At 42.6% G+C, this 20,330-nt stretch overlaps 1 protein-coding gene across 3 annotated transcripts in view; it reads right to left on the bottom strand.

Annotated features, from left to right (window-relative positions):
- DNHD1 (dynein heavy chain domain 1) overlaps positions 1-20,330 on the bottom strand; it is an 80,009-nt gene that overhangs the window by 33,509 nt on the left and 26,170 nt on the right. The window contains exons 10-16 of one of the 3 annotated variants that reach the window (XM_043580514.1): positions 14,978-15,243; positions 14,644-14,887; positions 7,059-7,216; positions 6,498-6,623; positions 6,131-6,407; positions 497-624; positions 198-396 (exon numbers count right to left, since the gene is read on the bottom strand). In XM_043580514.1, coding sequence (XP_043436449.1) covers positions 198-396; positions 497-624; positions 6,131-6,407; positions 6,498-6,623; positions 7,059-7,216; positions 14,644-14,887; positions 14,978-15,243 — 1,398 coding nt within the window. Of the gene's footprint in view, positions 1-197; positions 397-496; positions 625-6,130; positions 6,634-7,058; positions 7,217-14,643; positions 14,888-14,977; positions 15,244-20,330 lie in introns of those variants that run through there. The other 2 variants (XM_043580517.1, XM_043580516.1) reach the window with 2 other exon arrangements.

The following is a 20,330-nucleotide window of genomic DNA, read 5'->3' as shown; positions in this document are numbered from 1 at the left end:
AGTTTAGCCCAAGTCAGCAGAGGAGACTCACATGGTGTGCATGAGGTTAGAAATGTTTATCCCTGTGGGGCAAAGGCAGGGAGCAACCCAGGGAGGAAAGGTGTTTCCTACAGGAGCAGCAGGGAACTGAGTCCTTACATTGTTCTAATCCCCCTGTACTTCCCTTCCCCTCCCCTCTGACTCTACCCAAAACACACCTCGCAGGAGGACTTGGAAGTTTAAGTTCTGCAGCTGGAAGCTGCCCAGCCTGCTAAGTATTGGCAGGTAGATGCGAAACTCCTCCAGCATGTGCATACAGCGCTGCAGAACCGGGCTGTGCAGCCCCAGGGTTGTGCTCAGCCGGGACGCCTCTGTCAGCCAGCCATCTGTCTTCTCCTGGGCGATAGTCATGCTGAACTGGAGGGAGGAAGGCTCACTGTTAGCTGGATACCCTTCCCCGCCCACCCCTGCAGACTCTCCACTCTGAGGCAGGGGCTCCAAGAAAGGGTGTCAGCACCTTGGCAAAAGCCATGCACTTCCATTCACTGATGTTTTCAGAGATGACTCGGTACAGGTGCCAGATGCGCTGCTGCTGCACGATTGGACGGGTCCCGCAGACTGGCAAGGGCACAGGACTCTCCTCCCCTGAGGGACAGGGCAGGTTAAGGCCTGGGCTGGGTGCAAGGGAGGGGCACGACAGGGAGTTGTCTGTCAAGAGCCCATAATGGCAGGAAGGAAGGTCCTGAAAGTGCCAGGGATGGGGTGTCCAAAATTGTCCAGTGGGGACTATTGTAGGTGGGGACCATCTAAGAGATAGTTATTCCAAGGAAAGGCTATCTGGGAAAATGTGATGGCAGCAAAAGGGAAGGGTTCCTCTTCTGTTAGTTTCCATCTCACTCTGCTCCAGACACACCAGGCTCTTTGCTGATGCTTGTATACACCCCAGGTATGCCCTCTCCTGCTGAGAGCCTCTGACTGGTAGCTCATTCTTTCTGGAACACTCTTCCCTTAGAAAACCATATACCTCACTTCTTCACCAAATTCAAGTCCATCTGCATGAGGCCTGTGTAGCCCAACCCGTTAAAAACAGCTTTCTACCCTCTCTGGCATTCTCAACACCTCTTACCTTCTCTATTCTTTTTTCTATGCCACTTATCACCTAATGTACTCCATAATTTGGTTAGATACATACATATATTTTTAAGTTTATTTATTTATTTTGAGAGAGAGCTGTGTGCAAGTAGGGGAGGGGCAAAGAGAGAGGGAGAGAGAATCCCAAGAAGGCTCTGCTGACAGTGCAGAGCCTAACATGGGACTTGATCCCACAAATTATGAGATCATGAACTGAGCTGAAATCAAGAGTCAGATGCTTAACTGACTAAACCACCCAAGGTGCCTCCATAATTTGGTTATATTTTATGTTTATAATTTGTTGTCTTTCTTTCCCTGCTACAATGTTGGGCCCATGAGGGTGGGTGGGGGGGATGTTATTTATCTATTGATATATCTCAAGCCTGGTGCACAATATAGGCACTCAAGGAATACCTGTTAGACAAATGAATAAATCCAGTGAGATGCATATGAAAAAATATCTGGTCTATAGAGAGGACCATAAGGGGTAAATGGTGATGCTTCCTATTTTGTGTACTTCTGGTCATTATTCCCTCCCTTCATCTCATAAGCTGCTGCATAATCCTTGACCAATTATTTATTTATTGGTTGTGAGATATGTGACCAATTATTTATATTTGGTTGTGAGATATGTGTCAAAAGTAATTTGCAGTTAATAATAGTTATGGTACTGAGATTTGTAATTTACTTAAAATATATCTGACTAGACTCAAGGATATTACAGTAAAGTTGTCATTCTCATTCATCTGAGTTCCAGTATACTTTCTTCAGTGAGATAAAAAGGGATAAAATAATACCCAAATGATGGGAATCATGAATCTTACATGTGTAAGCATCATCCATCATCCATCATGGAGAGCAGAATAATGAAAGACTGAGAATCACTATCAGGCTATCAAAGCTCTCATCTGACCAGAAAAAAAAAATGATAGTAAATTTAAACCCTTCCAATCTTCCTTTGTCTGAACTCAAAAGATCTGGCTAGAGACTCATATAATCTTTGACAGCAGTTGTCTCAACATCAAATCTTGGACAAGTGAAGAACTTCCTCTGTAAGAAAGAGCAGGCATTGGGGCGCCTGGGTGGCTCAGTCAGTTAAGCGTCCAACTTCAACTCAGGTCACGATCTCGCGGTCCGTGAGTTCTAGCCCCGCGTCGGGCTCTGGGCTGATGGCTCAGAGCCTGGAGCCTGCTTCAGATTCTGTCTCTCTCTCTCTCTCTCTCTCTGCCCCTCCCCCATTCATGCTCTGTCTCTCTCTGTCTCAAAAATAAATAAACGTTAAAAAGATTTAAAAAAAAAAAAAAAAGAGCAGGCATTGTATCCCCAGACATGTGAGAAGATACACTCTTGAGGATTAACAGCAAATATCCTCTGACACACATTTGCTGTGGTATCTACTCAGTAAGTTTCATTGCATTTTAAAACTTTATTTAGAAGTGATTTCAAATTTTTTAAAGTTGCAAGAAAGAGCAGTAAAAAGAATAGATGTATACCATTTGTTAACATTTTACCCATTTTCTTTATCACTTGTGTTTACAGGCTCTGTATGTATATGGGCATATGTATACACCAACACATAATTCTTTACTGAGCTATTTAAGGGTAAGTTACATATATCATGGCCCTATTTATCCCCCAAATACTGTGTATTCCCTAAGAATAGGGATATTCTCTTATATAACTATAATTATCAACTTCATATATTATATTGATACAATTCTTTAACCTATAGTCCATGTTCCAATGTTGTCAATTGACCTAATAAGGTCCTATAGCATTTTCCCCCTCAACTACAGCACCCAGTCCAGAATCAAGTACCACATTTACTTGTCATGTCTCTTTAACTTCTTTTAATCTAGAACATTCCCCATAGCTTTAATCTTTTCTAACAGACATTTTTGAAGTATATTGACCCTTTTCTCCCTTTTTTGTTAACAGAAAGTTCCTCATGTTGTGTTTATATGATTCTTTTCATGACTGAAGTTATTCATTCTCAGCTGGACTACTGAATAGGTAATGTTGTGTCCTTTGGGTATCATGTCTGGAGGCACATGATGTCTGTCTCTCATTGGTGATGTTAACTTTGATCACCTGGTCAAAATGTTGCCCAATTTCTCTACTAAATAATTGCTAGTGTTTTTTCTCCCCTCCCTTGCAACTAATAAGTAGTCTCTGTAGGAGAATCTCTAAGACTGTGCAAATATTCTACATCTCATCGAATTTGCCCCATTGATGACTTTACCTGATCCAACATTTACCAGAATGTTTGCAAAATGATGATTTTTCCCTCCAATTTTTCTCCTTCTACATTTATCAGTTGGCTCTTGGCATTCTATTGTAAGTGCAAGTCCTCATTTCTCCCTCACTTATTTATCTACTTATTATCAGTGTGGATTATAAATTCCTATTTTTCCAATAGTTTACTTTGTACTTCAGTGCTAAAATTGCCTCAGATTTGGACAGTTGGCATCCCTTCTGTGTCCTCAAGACCTTAAAAAGATATTCTAGACTCATCTTGTACCTACCCTGTGACAGCCCTGGAGTCACCCATTTTCTGAGGAGCCCTGGTAGGGAATGATATTAGCAACTAAGACCAGGACACAAAGTTGCTTCTTGCTGTTGGAGTGTCTTTGCTTCTTAGTCTCTTCAGTAGACAGGGCTAGGAAATATACTCAGGTATATATTCACATATGCATACACTTATATACATATACATGTGCACATAAGCATGTGTATACATATAATATGTGTGTACTTCTAAATGCAATGGAAATTACAGAGTAGATGCCAAGAAAATGGAAGTTTATAAGATAAGCTCATGATATTTCCTCAGAATTCAGAATAAAGGAATGAATGATGCTGAAGATAAAAGAAATGGAGAAGAGATCCAGAAAATCCAATATACAAGTATGAATTCTGGAAGGAGACCAGAGCAAATCTAAGAGCCATTATCAAATAACTGATAAACAGATTACCTGCCCAGGAAAAAAAAAATCAGATTGATAACAGATTGGCCCACAATGCTAAATATCAGAAGACAATGATGCAATATCCTAGGTTTGGAGAAAAAAATGTCTGTGGCTTCAGAATTCAATATCTAGCCAATCTGTGATATAAGGACATTATAAAGTCATCCTAGACATAAAGAACTTAGAAATTTTAACACCTCTAACTCCCTTCTTAGAAAAAATAAATACTCAAAGAAATATTGCTGCCATTTAAGTAAAGAATGAAAATAATGAAAAGATGGGGTATTTCTAAAAATGGTAGTGCAACAACATGGATGGACCTAGAGGGCATTATGCTAGATGAAATGAGTCAGAGAGAGAAAGACAAATACCATGTGATATCATTCATGTGTGGAATCTAAAAAAACAAAACCAGTGAATAAACAAAACAAAAAGCAGAAAACAGACCCATAAATGCAGAGAACAAACTGAGAGCTGCCAGAGGGGAGGGAGGTGGCAGGTTGGGCAAAATGGGTGAAGGGGAGGGAGAGTTACAGCGCCTGGTTATGGAACGGAAAGGTCACGGGGATGAAAGGCACAGCATGGGGATATAGTTGATGGTACTGTAATAGCGATGTATGGTGACAGATGGTGGCTACACTTGTGGTGAGCACAGCAGAATGTATAGAAGCACTTGTCAAATCACTATCTTGTACATCTGAAACTACTGTAACATTGGTTGTCAACCATACTCTGATTTAAAAAAAAAAGGGGGAGTGGGTAAACAAAACCAGTAAACCTTATATGTGAAAATAGTTGATAACTTGGTTATAAAACCAAGCAAATGTCAAAAGTATTAAGATTGGGGTGCCAGGGTGGCTTAGGCAGTTAAGTGTCCAACTCTTGATTCTGGCTCAGGTCATGATCTCATGGTTCATGGGTTCATGTGTCAGGCTCTGCACTGACAGTGCGGATCCTGCTCAGGACTCTCCCTCTCTCCCTCTCTCTGTCCCTCCTCTACTTGTGTTCTCTCTCTCTCTGAAAATAAACTTTTTTAAAAAGTATTAATTAAAATAAGATACATAATGGAAAATATAGAATAGTATTAATAATCTAGCTTTAAGATCCTGGATTATTTTAACAAAAGCTGGGAGTTTGGTGAAGAGCTAGGGATGGACGATGGAACTAAAAGCATGCTCTCGGGCTTCCTGGGCCTAGCATCACAAGGCCTGAGGCCCCTATTCTGCCTTTTCACAAACATACCCAATCCCTAGAGGAAAGTTTAAGGTTTGTGGTCTATGTCAGTTAGAGGGTGTCTCCATACTTGGCTGAAGAAAAAAGTCCCTTGCTTAAGGATGGTCCCAAGGTGTCCCCTCCACCCTACATTTGGCCAAATGGCCCTGGGACTAGGGATGCCCACAGGCAGAGTTGGTAATAGTTGGTAGTTGGCCAAGAGGCAACTCAGAAGCAGTGTGCCCTTCCAGGGGATAAAAGTAACCAAAAGAAGTGACTGAATCTGAAAGGAGAAACTTGAGCCCACAAAGTTCTTAATGTGCAGAAGGGAACCAGTCTAGCTGCACCCCTTTGTACAGAGGGCTAAGACCAATAGTTCTGCCCTGGTCTCCTCTGTGGGCCAGGGAGACCCTCGGCAGCTGCCCCTCTACACTACCTTGGCTGGAAGCAGGGGCTATGACTTATCAAGACCTATTTTTAGCTGGGACCTGCAGCCTGGTACAGGACTGGGCTGGATCGGCTAAGGACTACAATGAGGGCACCTTTACATTTCCCCTGCAGAGGCTTTTAGCCCTTCAGCCCCATCACATTCTAATGTAACATTCACCGATTTGCCTTCCCTACCAGACTGTGAGCCCTCTGTCTTCCCCCGCTAAGCAGAGCCCTTAACATAGCCAATGTACAAAGATTCTGTCCTGTAATTTTCATTTATAAAAGAGACTAAAATGAAGGTATGTGATTCCCGAGACTTGCTTAGGGACACTCAGGATACAGGACCCTTATCTCAGTTGATGGGTCTCTCACAGGATGGTGGTAGAGGGAGCAGGGATCCTCAGTACCGGTGAAGGTGGCATAGGCATGGTGCAGTTCACTGAGGTGACTGGCTGTGTTCTGGAACTGACGCTCCAGGGAGATGAGCTGACGCTCCATGCTCCTCTGTTCTTGCGCAGGGTCCATGAAGGGGCCAGATAGGGCGTTCTCAATCAGACCTTCCAGCTCCACAAGTGCCGCTGCTATTAGCTGCTGCAGCTTGGGCACAATGGCATGTCGCTTGCTGAGCAGGAACTCTGAGGCCTGGCTTTTCTCAAATTGAAATGCCTCCCACACATCCAGTAGCTGTGGGGCAAGGGGAGTGCCGTCAGGTAGGTGCGGCTGTGGGGGAAGGAGACTGGGAGGCATGGGTGACTTCCCCAACTGCCTTCTCACCGAGATGTCCAGTGCCTCATTCTCAGCACTAAAGAGGCTAAAGTGGTTGCGGATGAGTTCGTGGAGTGCCCGTATGTATTCCATTCGCTTCTCCAGCTCTGCATACTGCTCGTTGGCCTGGTTCAACTGCAGGGGGCTACAACATGAGACCGGCACCCCCACAACCCTGTGCACCAGTTTGGGCTCATTCTGAGGGGAGCTCCCATCTTCTAGGGGCCCCAGACCCCAACAGCCACCTTTACCCAACTGGGATCAGGGGCACTGTGGGATCAGATCCCATCTGACCCAGGTCTCTCTGAAGACAGCAGGCTCCTCCCCCACCAAGTCATTACCCTGATGACAGGGTGATAGATCCCTAGCTGTCACAGAGTCTCTCTCACACCAGGGCTTCTCCCTGACATGAGGAAACTGAGGGCCACGAGAACAGAGTGAGAGTTAGTAAGGACAGATCACATATGTGAGCACAGTTTAGAAGCATCAAGCCCCAATGGGAGCTCAGCAGAGACCTGAAGAGAGTGTGTTGAGCATGTGAGCAAGATGGGAAGGATGAGAAAAGCCCACCTTCTGGGAGCACCGTGCAATGGTATGAATGTCTGAGTTGATGGTTTGGAAGACCTCCGTGAAATCTGTGAGCTCCGTTATTAGTTGCTGACTGCGGGTCCAGCACTCATTCTGTACATGTGTAAGAATGTCCTTCCTGATGCCATCCAGCTTGGATTCTGAAGACAGGAGAAGGTTTGGTGTTAGGAGGTACATGAAAGAGGAGGGGTGCTGGTCAAGTGCTGTGGGTCCACAGTGGGGGAGGGGTAATGGGGAAGCCAGACCACAAATTGATTCCCTGACTCAGTGAACACTTACTGGACCCCTGCCCAGTGTCTGGCCAGCTGCTATCCACTGGTGCTATCCACAGCTACTAAAGGCTATGCTGGACACCGGGAGACCAGAGTGGGTGGGTGAGACAGAAAATGTTCCCACCCTCAGAAGTTCACAACATGGTGGCAGAGATAGACAAACAAATGGACAATCACAGGGGCGCCTGGGTGGCGCAGTCGGTTAGGCGTCCGACTTCAGCCAGGTCACGATCTCGCGGTCCGGGAGTTCGAGCCCCGCGTCAGGCTCTGGGCTGATGGCTCAGAGCCTGGAGCCTGTTTCCGATTCTGTGTCTCCCTCTCTCTCTGCCCCTCCCCCGTTCATGCTCTGTCTCTCTCGGTCGCAAATGGACAATCACAAACCAGTGCGATAAATGCTCTTCAAGTGCCCACCTCTTCAAGTGAAAAGAGAGGAGACCTGAGGAAGCTGGGAAAGGCCTCCTCCAGCAGGGAACACTGGAGCTGAATGCTGTGAGAAGCTAATGCTCCAGGGGCAAAGGCATGCCAAGCAGATGAAATAGCACGTGTAAAGGCACAGGAATGACATGCTCACGAATAGTAGAACAACCTATCCAGATAAAAGTTTTCTGTTTGGGGAGTCTTAGTGGCTTTGCTCTAGTAGAAGAAGTAGCAAGAAGAATGTGTAATCTGCGTTTTGTTTTTAAGGATTAGAAAAAAAAAAAAGAAGCTGTCAGGTGGATATGGGGCTTAGAAGGTAATATTGGAGGCTGTCTTTGGTGATATGAGCAACTCCACTGTTTCCAAGGGCAGGAACAGCTCCAGTATGATGCCTCACCAAATCACTAACACCACTAAAGTAACACTGATTATAAGAAGCATCATTATTTTATATACCATGCAAAAAGAAAAAAACAATGCCATCTGGACTCTGACATGCTATCAATCATAATACACCTCTTAAGTTCAGAGATGTTAAAATATGCCCAGGACAGCAAAATACAATACAGAAATATGATATGCAGTATACCACGAAATACAGTATAGAATGCTTGCTTACTACATGCCATATACAATGTCAACTACTTTGCTTATATTAGTCCTTTCAATACTCACAAAACCCTTTGAGGTAGATACTATTATTGTCCCTGTTTTACAGATAAGCAAACTGAGCCTCAGGAGAGGTTCAATAGCTTTATCAATATCACATAATGTCAACAAAAGTCCAGGACAAGATGACTTCATAGGCAAATTCTACCAAATATTTAAAGAAAAGTTAATACCTATTCTTCTCAAACTATTCCAAAAAATAGAAAAGGAAGGAAAACTTCTAAATGTATCCTATGATGGCAGCATTACCCTGACACCAAAATCAGATAAAGACACCCCTAAAAAAGAGAACTGCAGGTCAATATCCCTGAACACATGTGCACAAATTCTCAGTTAAATACTATCAAACTGAATCCAACAACACATTAAAAAAATCATTCACCTCGATCAAGTGGGATTTATTCCTAGGTTGCAAAGGTGGTTCAATATTCACAGATCAATCAATGTGGTACATCACATTAATAAAAGAACGATATGATCATTTCATTAGATGCAGAAGAAGCATTTGACAAAGTATAATATCCATTCATGATAAAAACCCTTAACAAAGTAGATTTGGAGAGAACATACCTCAATATAATAAAGGCCATATATGAAAAACTGAAAGCTAGTATCATCCATCCTAAATGGGGGGAAAAGTGAGCGGTTTTCCACTACAGTCCATTCTCAACATTTTTATTCTACATAGTACTGGAAGTCCTAGCCATAGTTATCAGACAACAAAAGGAAATAAGAAGGCATCCAAATAGCCAAGGAAGAAGTAAAACTTTCACTATTTATAGATGACATGATACTATATATACAAAACCTGAGGAGCACCTGGGTGGCTCAGTCCATTGAGCGTCCAACACTCAATTTCAACACTTGATTTCAGCTCAGGTCATGATCTCATGGTTCCTGAGTTTAAGCCCCACCTCCAGCTCCCTCCACATTGAGCTCTGCACTGACAGTGTAGAGCCTGCTTGAGATTCAATCTCCTGCCCCTCCCCAACTTGCACGCATGCACATGTGCTCTCTCTCTATATATATAGATAAATTTTTAAAAATTAAAAAAAAAGAAAACCCAAAAGACCACTAAAAAACTGCTAGATCTGAGAAACAATTTCAGTAAAGTCTCAGGATATAAAATCAACATACAGAAATCTATTGCATTTCTATACATCAGTAAAGAAGCAGCAGAAAGAAAAATTAAGGAATTAATCCCACTTATAGCTGCACCAAAAACAATAAGATACCTAGGAATAGACTTAATGAAAGAGGTGAAAGATCTGTATTCTGAAAACTATAAAACACTGATGAAAGAAACTGAAGCTGACACAAAGAAATGGAAAGACATTCCATGCTTGTGAATTCAAAGAACAAATATTGTTAAAATGTCTAACCTACCCAAAGCAATCCACATTTAATGCAATCCCTATCAAAATGCCAATAGCATCTTTCACAGAGCTAGAACCAACAATATTAAAATTTTTATGGAACCACAAAAGACCCAGAATAGCCAAGGCAATCTTGAAAAAGAAAAGCAAAGTTGGAGGCATCACAATTCTGGACTTCAAGTTACATTACAAAGCAGTAATTTAGTAATCAAAGCAGTATGGTACTGGCATAAAAATAGACACATAGATCAATGGAACAGAATAGAAAATCCAGAAATGAACCCACAGCTGTATGGCCAATTAACCTTCAACAAAGCAGGAAAGAATATCCAATGGGAAAAAGACTGTCTCTTCAACAAGTAGTGTGGGAAAACTGGACAGCTACATGCAAAAAAGTGAAACTAGACTACACTCTTATACCATACACAAAAATAAATTCAAAATGAATTAAAGACCTAAATGTGAGACCTGAAACCATAAAAATCCTAGAAGAGAATACAGGCAGTAACCTCTTTGACATTGGCCATAGCAACTTCTTTTTAGATATATCTTCTGAGGCAAGAGAAACAAAAGCAAAAATAAACTATTGGGACTTCATCAAAATAAAAAGCTTCTGCACAACAAAGGAAAACAATCAACAAAGCTAAAAGGCAACTTACAGAATAGAGATGATTTTTGCAAATGACATATCTGATAAATGTAAAATATATATATAATTCTTTATATAACACAACATATATAATTTATATTTATAATAATAATTTATAATTCTTATAAAACACAACACTCCAAAAATGAATAATCCAATTAAGAAATGGGCAGAAGACATGAATAGACATTTTTCCAAAAAAGACATTCAGAAGGGTAACAGGCACATAAAAAAATGTTCATCATCACTCATCATCAGTGAAATGCAAGTCAAAACTATGAGATATCACCTCACACCTGTCAGAATGGCTAAAAGCAACACAAGAAACCACAAGTCTTGGTGATGATGTGGAGAAAGGGGAACTCGATTACACTGTTGGTAGGAATGCAAACTGTTGCAGCCACTGTAGGAAACAGTATGGAGGTTCCTCGAAAAGTTAAAAATAGAACTACCCTATGATCCAGCAATCACACTACTGAGCATTTACTCAAAATATACAAAAATACTAATTCAAAGGGATATATGCATCCTAGTGTTTACAGCAGCATTATCTACAATAGCCAAATTATAGAAGCAGCCCAAGTTCCATCCATTGATGAATGGGTAAAGAAGAATGTGGTGTGTGTGTGTATAGAATAAAATATTATATATTATTATATTATATATGATTTATGTTAAATAAATTATATCATATCATCTTATTCAGCCATAAAAAGAATGAAATCTTGTCATTTGCAACAATATGGATGGAGCTAGAATACTATGCTAAGCAAAGTAAGTCAGTTGGAGAGAGACAAATACAATATGTTTTCACTCCTATATGGAATTTAAGAAACAAAACAAATGAGCAAAGGATAAAAAAAGAGAAAGAAAGGCAAACCAAGAAACAGACTCTTAACTATATAGAGAAGAAACTGATGGTTGCCAGAAGGGAAGTGGGTGAGGGGATTGGTTAAACAGGTGATGGGGATTAAGGAGTGCACTTGTGATGAGCACTGGGTGCTGCAGAGAAGTGCTGAATCGCTATATTTTACACCTGAAATTAATGTTACACTGTATGTTAACTACCCAGAATTTAAATAAAAACTTAAAAAATATATCACACAGTGGCAGGGCAAATAGTCAAACTGAGGCAGCCTGGCGCCATTCTGTTCTATTTTATGTTTTGAGGGGTGAAAATAAACTGACTTATCCTCTATGAGCATCTCTGCAACTAGAAAGTGAGGTAGTGAGTTCCAGGGACAGATAATTGAGACACACTGGGTATGACCCATCTGGAGCTTCGAAGGAAGTAACCAATAGGACTCAATACCAAGAAATGAGACTGAGAAAACCGAGAGAGAGGGAAGCCATGGAGGGACATCCAAGGTTGAACAGAACACAAGGAAGAGAACATCTCCTTTTTCAGACTATCCCTGTGCCCTCTAGCAGTAGCTAGGCTGTTGCAATTGTGCTGCTTAAAAAAAATTTTTTTTTAATCTTTATCTTTGAGAGAGAGACAGCACGTGAGTAGGGGAAGAGCAGAGAGAGAGGAAGATACAGAATCTGAAGCAGGCTTCAGGCTCTGAGATGTCAGCACAGAGCCCGACATGGGGCTTAAACTCACAAACTGTGAGATCACGACCTGAGCCAAAGTCAGACGCTTAACTGACTGAGCCACCCAGGTACCCCTGTGCTGCTTTTTAGACCAGCAGTATCAGGCAGGTGATGGCAGAAAGGAGCTCAACAGCGACATCATATGGTGTAAATCAGCGACAGACTGAAAATACCAGAGGGCTGCTGGGGGTTAGAAGTTGGAGATGGATGGGAAGACAGATTTGAGAGATATTTAGGAGGTAGAAGAATGGAAGAGATTTGGTGACAGGTTGTATGTGGTGGAGTTAGGGAGAGGGAAGAATAAATGATGAACACTAACTCACAAGAGTGAATAATTATGTCATTCACAGTGCAGGGAAGACTAGGCAGAAGACGAACAGAGTTGGAGGACAAGTAGACAAAATTAGATCACAAGAAGAATGAGAGTAGACAGAAGGGGATAAGGTTAAATGAAAAAATTAAGCACCTGTTGCATGCCTTATTCAATGCTAAAAACACTGCAAAAAATATCTCATTTACTCCTCCTTATCATAACCCTGTGGGTGACTGCATTATCATGTCCATGTTACAAATAAATGAACTGAACAGTGACCTGAGGTCACACAAGCCAGTGAAAAGCAGAGCCATGATTCTGAACCGCATGGTTTTCTCTCTCCATCCGTTCTTCTTGAAGAGGCCAGCTGATCTTGGACTAAGGACGAAGAATCTAACAAACTAGAAAGAACAGAGGCTTCCTGAACAACATTGGAGCAAAGCCAAGGTCAGAAAGAAGGTAGGCTAACCACAGGCCCTCCCTGTTCCTCCCATGCCAGCCTGAATCCCCTATACATTTAGGTGGGGTTGAGGGAGGGCAAAGTGGGGAGTTTGTGGCCCAAAAGCTACATAATTTGGCATGTGCTTTTATTTGTTGAAAAGGAAAGACAAGGAGGGTGAGACAGGCAAGCACTTTCAAGAAATCTCTTTCAGAGCCACCCAAAGCCACCCACCTTCATAAAGAAAGCAGCCCTGGGGACCATGGGTCTGATAGAACATTCTCTCTGCAGGAAGCAGACACTATTGGTTATTGGGAGCTAGGTGAGAAAATGGAACCACCTTTCTGTTTCCTAGAAGTAGAAATCAGTGGCTTCCCAATCTACCCCACTTTGAACCTTTCTAAGACCAGTTTCTACTAGGCAGAGACACTTTAGCTAGTAAACAATAGCATTAGACATCCTTCCCATTGGAAGGGAGGCGGGGGGGAGGTGGGGGGGAAAGAGGACCAAAACTAGGTTTTAAACCAGATTTCTCAGAGACCCAGAGAGACCAACAACTGGGACTTGGTCTAGTGGGGGTAGATAAGAGACAAGAGGGAAACTGAGATGGTTGAGGAGGAAACAGATTGCAGAATGGGTTTCAGCTCCACCTTCCATGTGGAACTTAGGGAAGATACCACCTTGCAGATTGCCCACATGCTAACATGAGATATCCATAGCAGGGTAGAAATAATGTGATGTGTTGCAGCAGAAAGAGGGCTAAATACAATGCTCCCAAAGTCCCCCACAACTTCCAAATGGCAGGGGATACATAAGATAATAGAGATTTAATAACCAGTGGGCCTGGATGGGTTCCAATGTAGAGGGGTGAGGGACCCTGAAGCAGAAGCTATGGGAGCGGCCAGCCCAAGACAAAGATAGAATGAAGGGTTGACTAAAATCCCATGGATCTGCAAAGCCAGCAGGATCCAATGCAGGGCTGAGTTAGCAAAGGTAGACATTCTGAGCTCCTACTAGCCAAGAGAACACACACAGTTACACTAGCTCAGGCCATAGCTGCACCAGAAGCAGCAATGTCAGAAGGAGGGCAGAGACCAGGAATGGATGTATCACACCTCAGTAAGGGTTGACAGAAGCCAGCAAAGAAGAGCACACAGCCCAGCAGCCCTCTCCAATGCCAGCTGCCACCTTGGGGAGGAAGAGGAGCAGAGGGCACTTGAGAATAAAAACAACCCAGAACTGTAGTACGAATTTTGAATTGACCAAATACCCAAAATAGACTGAGTTAAACCAAAAGTGCTGCTTTAAATGAAAAGTGCTTTCATTTTCAATTGGAATACATTCTTTTGCCATCTGCAGAAGTTAGGACTACAGAGTAAGAGGACATCAGTTAAGGAGACTAACATTTTATACATGAAAATTATAGTGTCAATTTTGACTCTGCTGCGTGTGGGGAAGGGCACTCTTGATTCCTGAGAATATCTGCAAAGAAACTGAGCTCACTAGCCTAAGGAGTAGGCTAAGATTTTTCTCACTCACATTTGGTTTGAACTACTTCCATGCCAGAAAAATAGAAAGTGTCAGGTGACAGAAACATGTTTCCCACAGAGCATGGGGAATGAGTAGCACCAAAACAGACGGAGAGGCTATCATCTGTAATGATCACACCTTTACTTGCAAAGGGAAGGGGCTGGGACCTGGGACTTTAGGAGGCCTTAGAGGTCCAATGAGGGGCCTTCACCAAAAGTCCTTGAAGGACATTTCCAGGCCCAAGGAGGGCCATGCGGATGAGATAAGGAAGGTGGAAGGAAAGGAAAGAGGATAAGCAGCACTCACCCATCTCTGCCTGTATGTGATAGCAGTTCAGCTGCAGCAATCTGCCTTTTGTGATCAACTTCTTAGGTATATTGGAGACATCAGTCTGCCACTTGTTCACGCGGCTCACCAGCATCATGTAGTTCTTGATGGGACAACCTCTCATGGACTCCAGCTTCTGAGGCCCCCAGGCTTGCAGGAACTCATGAATGCCTGTCATCCAGTGATGTTCCTTGCAGAATTCCTTCACCTCCCACAGCATGCCCTAGGTACAGACAAGGTGCTTAGGGCAGAGGTGGGTGGCTATGATTGGAATTAGTGGGCATGACCCCACTGCTTAAACCTCTTTTCTCACCTCCAGCAAGGCCTGCTGCAGAGTCAGTGCCTGCTGGATTCGAGGACTGTTGTCCAGGTCTTCTTGCAGCTGCTTATAATTGGGGGGCAAGTACTGACCCCGCAGCCGGCACCCACGGACCTCCAGGGCTTCAGTAACTGTGTGAGACTTCCAGGGCCACACCAATCCTATATTTGGGCCACAAAAGATGTGCACAGCATCGCTAGGCTGGCCCTGGAGCTTGGGCATGATGAATTCCTTGTTTGAGTCCTCCTCTTCATCTTCTTCTAATGGGACACATGCCAAAATTGTCCATGAGTGCCCTTCAGGGCCTCCACACAACCTCTCTCCCTACCTGAGTGTGTACATTACACACACACACACACACACACACACTCCCTGCTCCTGAGTGAGTTTACACATACATCTATATCACAAGCACCAACCCACTGAGGGAATTTACTAGTTATGGCTCAGGTTCAGAAAACAGAATTTAGTTAGTATAAGCAGAAAGGGAATTGTTATGGGATATTAAATGAGTTGCAAATAGTTGGAAGGGCTGACAAACAAAAACACTCGAGGCTGAGTATCTATGGCTCTGTGCTGCCTGGCAAATTGGGATGTCACTGCCATAACAGCAGCTACAAAAGCACACTACCTCTATTATGATCTCCTCCAGCAGAATGGATGGCATATGCGTTGGCTCTCTCCCCCTCTTACCTTAATTCTGAACTGAAATCTCTTGCAGATCTCAAGCACATACAACATCTAGCTATAAGGAGATATGGGAAAAACTCCAGCCTCTGTGGAACAGAGGAAGAGGTGGCAAAGATGTTGAACATGCCAGTCCTCAGTATGTCTTAAGGAATATCCTTGAGCCTGGCTTTTCCTTTAACTTCTTAGAAACCGGCTAAGTGCCAATTTCAGTATTTGTGTTAAAACTTTGTGCAAAAAGAGGTTGATGGGCACCTGGCTGGCTCAGTCAGTTAAGCATCCCACTTTGGCTCAGGTCATGATCTCACGATTCATGAGTTCGAGGCCCACACTGGGCTCTCTGCTGTCGGCACAGAGCCTGCTTCGTATCCTCTGTCCCCCTCTCTCTCTGCCCCTCCCCCACATGCACTCTCTCTGTCTCTCACACAAAAAATAAATAAACTGAAAAAGAAAGGTGGGGGGAAGCATTGAAATGTTCAGAAATTAGATGCATAGTACCAACACCTAAACATACAGTGCCCCACCCCCCCCACCAACAAGTCTCAGTCCTCAGGTCTCTTCTCTTCTCCATCTGTAGTTTCTAGGAGAACTCATCCAGTTTCATGGTTTTAAATACCATCTATTTGTTCTCAAATTTATGTCTAGTTCAGATCTCTCACTGAATCCCAATCCCATTTAAACAATTGCCTATTCCACATCTCTACTTGGATGTCTATCATGTACCTCAAGGGGCTCCTGGATGGCTCATTCGGTTAAGCATCCAACTTTGGCTCAGGTCATGATTTCACGGTTTGTGAGTTTGAGCCTATGTCAGGCTCTTTGCTGACAGCTCAGAACCTGGAGCCTGCTTCAGATTCTGTGTCTCCCTCTCTCTCTGTCCCTCCCTGGCTCACATTCTGTCTCTCTCTCTCTTTCTCTCTCTGTCTCAAAAATGAATAAATGTTAAAAATTAAAAAAAAAAAAAGATCTCTGATTTCTCCCTTACCCCAAACTACTCTACTTGCAGTCTTCCAACTTCAGTAAATGGGAACACCATCCTTCCACTTGCTCCAGTCAAAAACTTGAGTTATCTTTGACTCTTAACCTAACATACAACACACCCAACCATCACAAAATCCCACTGAGTCTACATTAAAAATATATCCAGAATCCAACCAACTCTCATCACCATTACCACCACCTGCCCCCTTACCTCAGCCCGGTCACTATTAGATTTTCAGTTAGAAGGGCATTACTGCAATGCCCTTCTAACTCATCTCCCTGCTTTGGGCCCTTGCTTCCAACACCTTACAGTCTCTGCCTCACATAACATCAAGAACGACCCTTTAAAAATAATACTAGGAGGGATTCTGGAAAAATGGTGGGAGTGACAGCACAATTTTGAAATCTCTCCCAAATTCCCACATAAAAGGACATAAAAGTGACAGATCAATTAGACAGTAAAACCCAATGACAACATTTTAGTGAAAATGGGGCTAAGAGATCCTTACAAACCCCAAAATGCAAGTGGGTGGGGACAAAGCAGCTACAGCCTCAAGAATTACATGGCATTGTCATTTGTAGGGCAGGAAGCAGAGGGGAATACAGACACAACTGACAGACCTGAGACTAGGAAAACTCCAATACAGCCCAAAGGCATTTCCTGGGGATCAGAGGGCAAATCTGAGAACAGGAGGTGAAAGTGGAGGGAGTTTTCCCACTCCAAAAGCAATGAAGTCTGTAGGAGCTGAAGCAATCTATGCCCGATGGACTCCTGAAACCAACTGGCCAGGGTCCCTTCTGGGACAGAGCTTGACAAGAAGGAGAAAGTGCTGGGGGTGGAATTAAAACTGAGCAAAGTGGAAGCAATAGAGAAAAAGAGAAAAGGTCCAGACAAAACTCGGAGAGCAAAACAGAAACCAGGAAATCTCAGAATGCTGGCCACCAGTTTTTGAACACTACAGAAAAACAATAGAAAAGGAAACAGAGAGGTTAGAAAGCCATTTTGAACCTCACCTCTTCCTAAAAGTTCAGAAAAGCCATTTTTTCAAAGGTGAGCAACAGAAAAGTATCAACATCAAACTCGTACAAAACTTTTATAAGAAAAAAGAATCCGGACAGAATAACATCTTTAAAGACAATGGAAACATATCAAGAAACAGTAAAACAAGCCCATTGCAAAACAAGATAAAAGACACTAGGAAAGTTATATAAGTCATGAAAGAAGAACACATACCAGAATTAGAAAAATTCAGAAATCATTTGATAGAACTCAGGAAATAATTAGAAATAAAGGGAAAAATCATTTCAGAATGGAAACTTAACTTAAAAGGAATTTGAGAGCAAAGAAACTTAACAGGTAATACCTTAAGAGAAATAAAATGTAAAAAAAGAATAACCATAAAATAAAAAGGAAATAGAGGGTTTTTTTTTTAATTTCAAGATAAAGGGACAAATATTTGGGATAGATGATTAGGATCTAACATACATGTAACAGGAGTCCCTAGAGAAAAAAACCAAAGCAAGGGAAGAGATCAATACTAAAAAACTTCAAGAAAACTTTCCTGAAATAAAAAAGACGTAAAAGTACATTTTGAAAGAGCATACCTGAGAATACTGCCTCAGAATGTTCAATAACAAGCATACTCTACTAAAATTACTGAATTTCAAGAAAAAAAGAAAAGAAATGTTTCGGGCATCCAGGCAAAAGGGGAAATAAAATTTTGCTTCCACAAGCCCTTCCTGAGGAATCTAAAGAGAATTAGCTTCAGACAAACAAAATTACTGAGAGACTGATCAACACAGACTGCTTAAATACATTGTTGCTTGTAGAGCTAAAATTAAATGAGATTTTACTAAATATCAGTTACTAGAAGGGAACCAATATAGTATGAAATGATGCGGTGGAGAATGCTGGTAATTCTCTTGCTTGCCAGGTTTTGAGAATGGAAGACTAGAACCTTGGAAGGCATGTTGGCTGACGACCCAATAGCTATTCCTTTCTCCCTTCTTCTGTGGTGGTAGAGTCCATCTTCCACGAGAAACTAGAAATGTCAGCCATTTGACTTCCCAGCCCTTCTTGCTGCTGGAGGTAGTAGCCACATGACCTAGATTTTTACAATGAGATGTAGAAGTGTGTCTGCTGGGGAGTTTCTGGAAAAGATTTCCTTTCCTGATAAAATGTGAGAGTTAGAAAAAAAAATAGTTTCAGGGGCGCCTGGGTGGCGCAGTCGGTTAAGCATCCGACTTCAGCTGGGTCACGATCTCGCGGTCCGTGAGTTCGAGCCCCGCGTCGGGCTCTGGGCTGATGGCTCAGAGCCTGGAGACTGTTTCCGATTCTGTGTCTCCCTCTCTCTCTGCCCCTCCCCCGTTCATGCTCTGTCTCTCTCTCTGTCCCAAAAATAAATAAAACGTTGAAAAAAAAATAGTTTCAAACAGAGAGGGAGGCAAATGATAAGAGACTCTTAGATACAGAGAACAAACTAAGGGTTGATGGGAAGGGCAGAGGGGTGGGGAAATGGGTGATGGGCATTGAGGAGGGCACTTGCTGGGATGAGCACTGGGTGCTGTATGTAAGCAATGAATCATGGGAATCTACTCCCGAAGCCAAGGGCACACTGTATACACTGTATGTTAGCTAACTTGACAATAAATTATTTAAAATAATAATGATAATAAAACCTTTAAAAATATTTTTTAAAATGTGAGTCGGGCAGGAAGAGCTCTCCCTCCAGTGTTTGTTTTCCTTTCCCCTGATTTTGCTTAAGAATGGGATGCTTGGAGTTGGAGCTTGTCTTGCATTTATAAGGCAATAAGCCTAAGGATGAAAAAAACTTTTTTTTTTTTTAGTTTAATCTATTTGAGACAGCCAGAGACAGCACAAGTGGGAGAGGGACAGAGACAGAGGAAGAGAGAGAGAGAATCCCAAGCAAGCTCTACCCTTCCAGCCAGTGCAGAGCCTGACACAGGGCTCAAACTCACGAAACTGTGAGATTATGATCTGAGCCAAAATCAAGAGTTGGATGCTCAATCAACTGAGCCACTCAGGCGCCCTGAAAAAACTTTTTTGATTACAGCCTCCCCTACCATACACACCCCTCTAAGAGGCTCTGCCCTTACCTATAGCTAAAACCAGAAAGGAGCAGGGGACAGACGTGAGGAACCTGATACTTGATGACATTTTTGAGCCACTGAAACAACCTGGAAGCACCTACCTGGAGACCTCTCATTATGTGAGAATTGTTTTCACTGTTAGGCTACTCTCAGGACTTCTGTTACTTCCAGCTAAAAGCATTCTCGGTGACTCAGAATTCAAACACATAAGCAAAGTCAAAAGACAAAGAGAAATAAAGCCTCAATGACATTGCCTGGGTGCTGAATCCAGCTCAGCCTGAATCCAGCTGCATCCATGTATTTTTTTTTAGTTATGGGAGCCAATAAATTCCCCTTTTTGCTTACGTAGCTCTGAGCTAGAACCATGTTATCCAAACCCAACTTGCACATTTAGGCCTACATAATGTAGGTTTATAGCCAATACAAGCATAGCTAAAGATTGGAGCCTCCTCTACTATACATACCCTTCTAAGAGGATCTGCTGTTACCTGTAGCTAAAACCAACTAGTTTGTAACACAACCCATTCCCCTTCCCAGAGCTAATGGATATGTGGTTCTCTCTATAGGG

This window comes from Prionailurus bengalensis, chromosome D1 (genome assembly GCF_016509475.1).
Source record: "Prionailurus bengalensis isolate Pbe53 chromosome D1, Fcat_Pben_1.1_paternal_pri, whole genome shotgun sequence".
NCBI lineage: Eukaryota > Metazoa > Chordata > Mammalia > Carnivora > Felidae > Prionailurus > Prionailurus bengalensis.
This window is presented reverse-complemented; position numbering and strand designations above follow the sequence as displayed.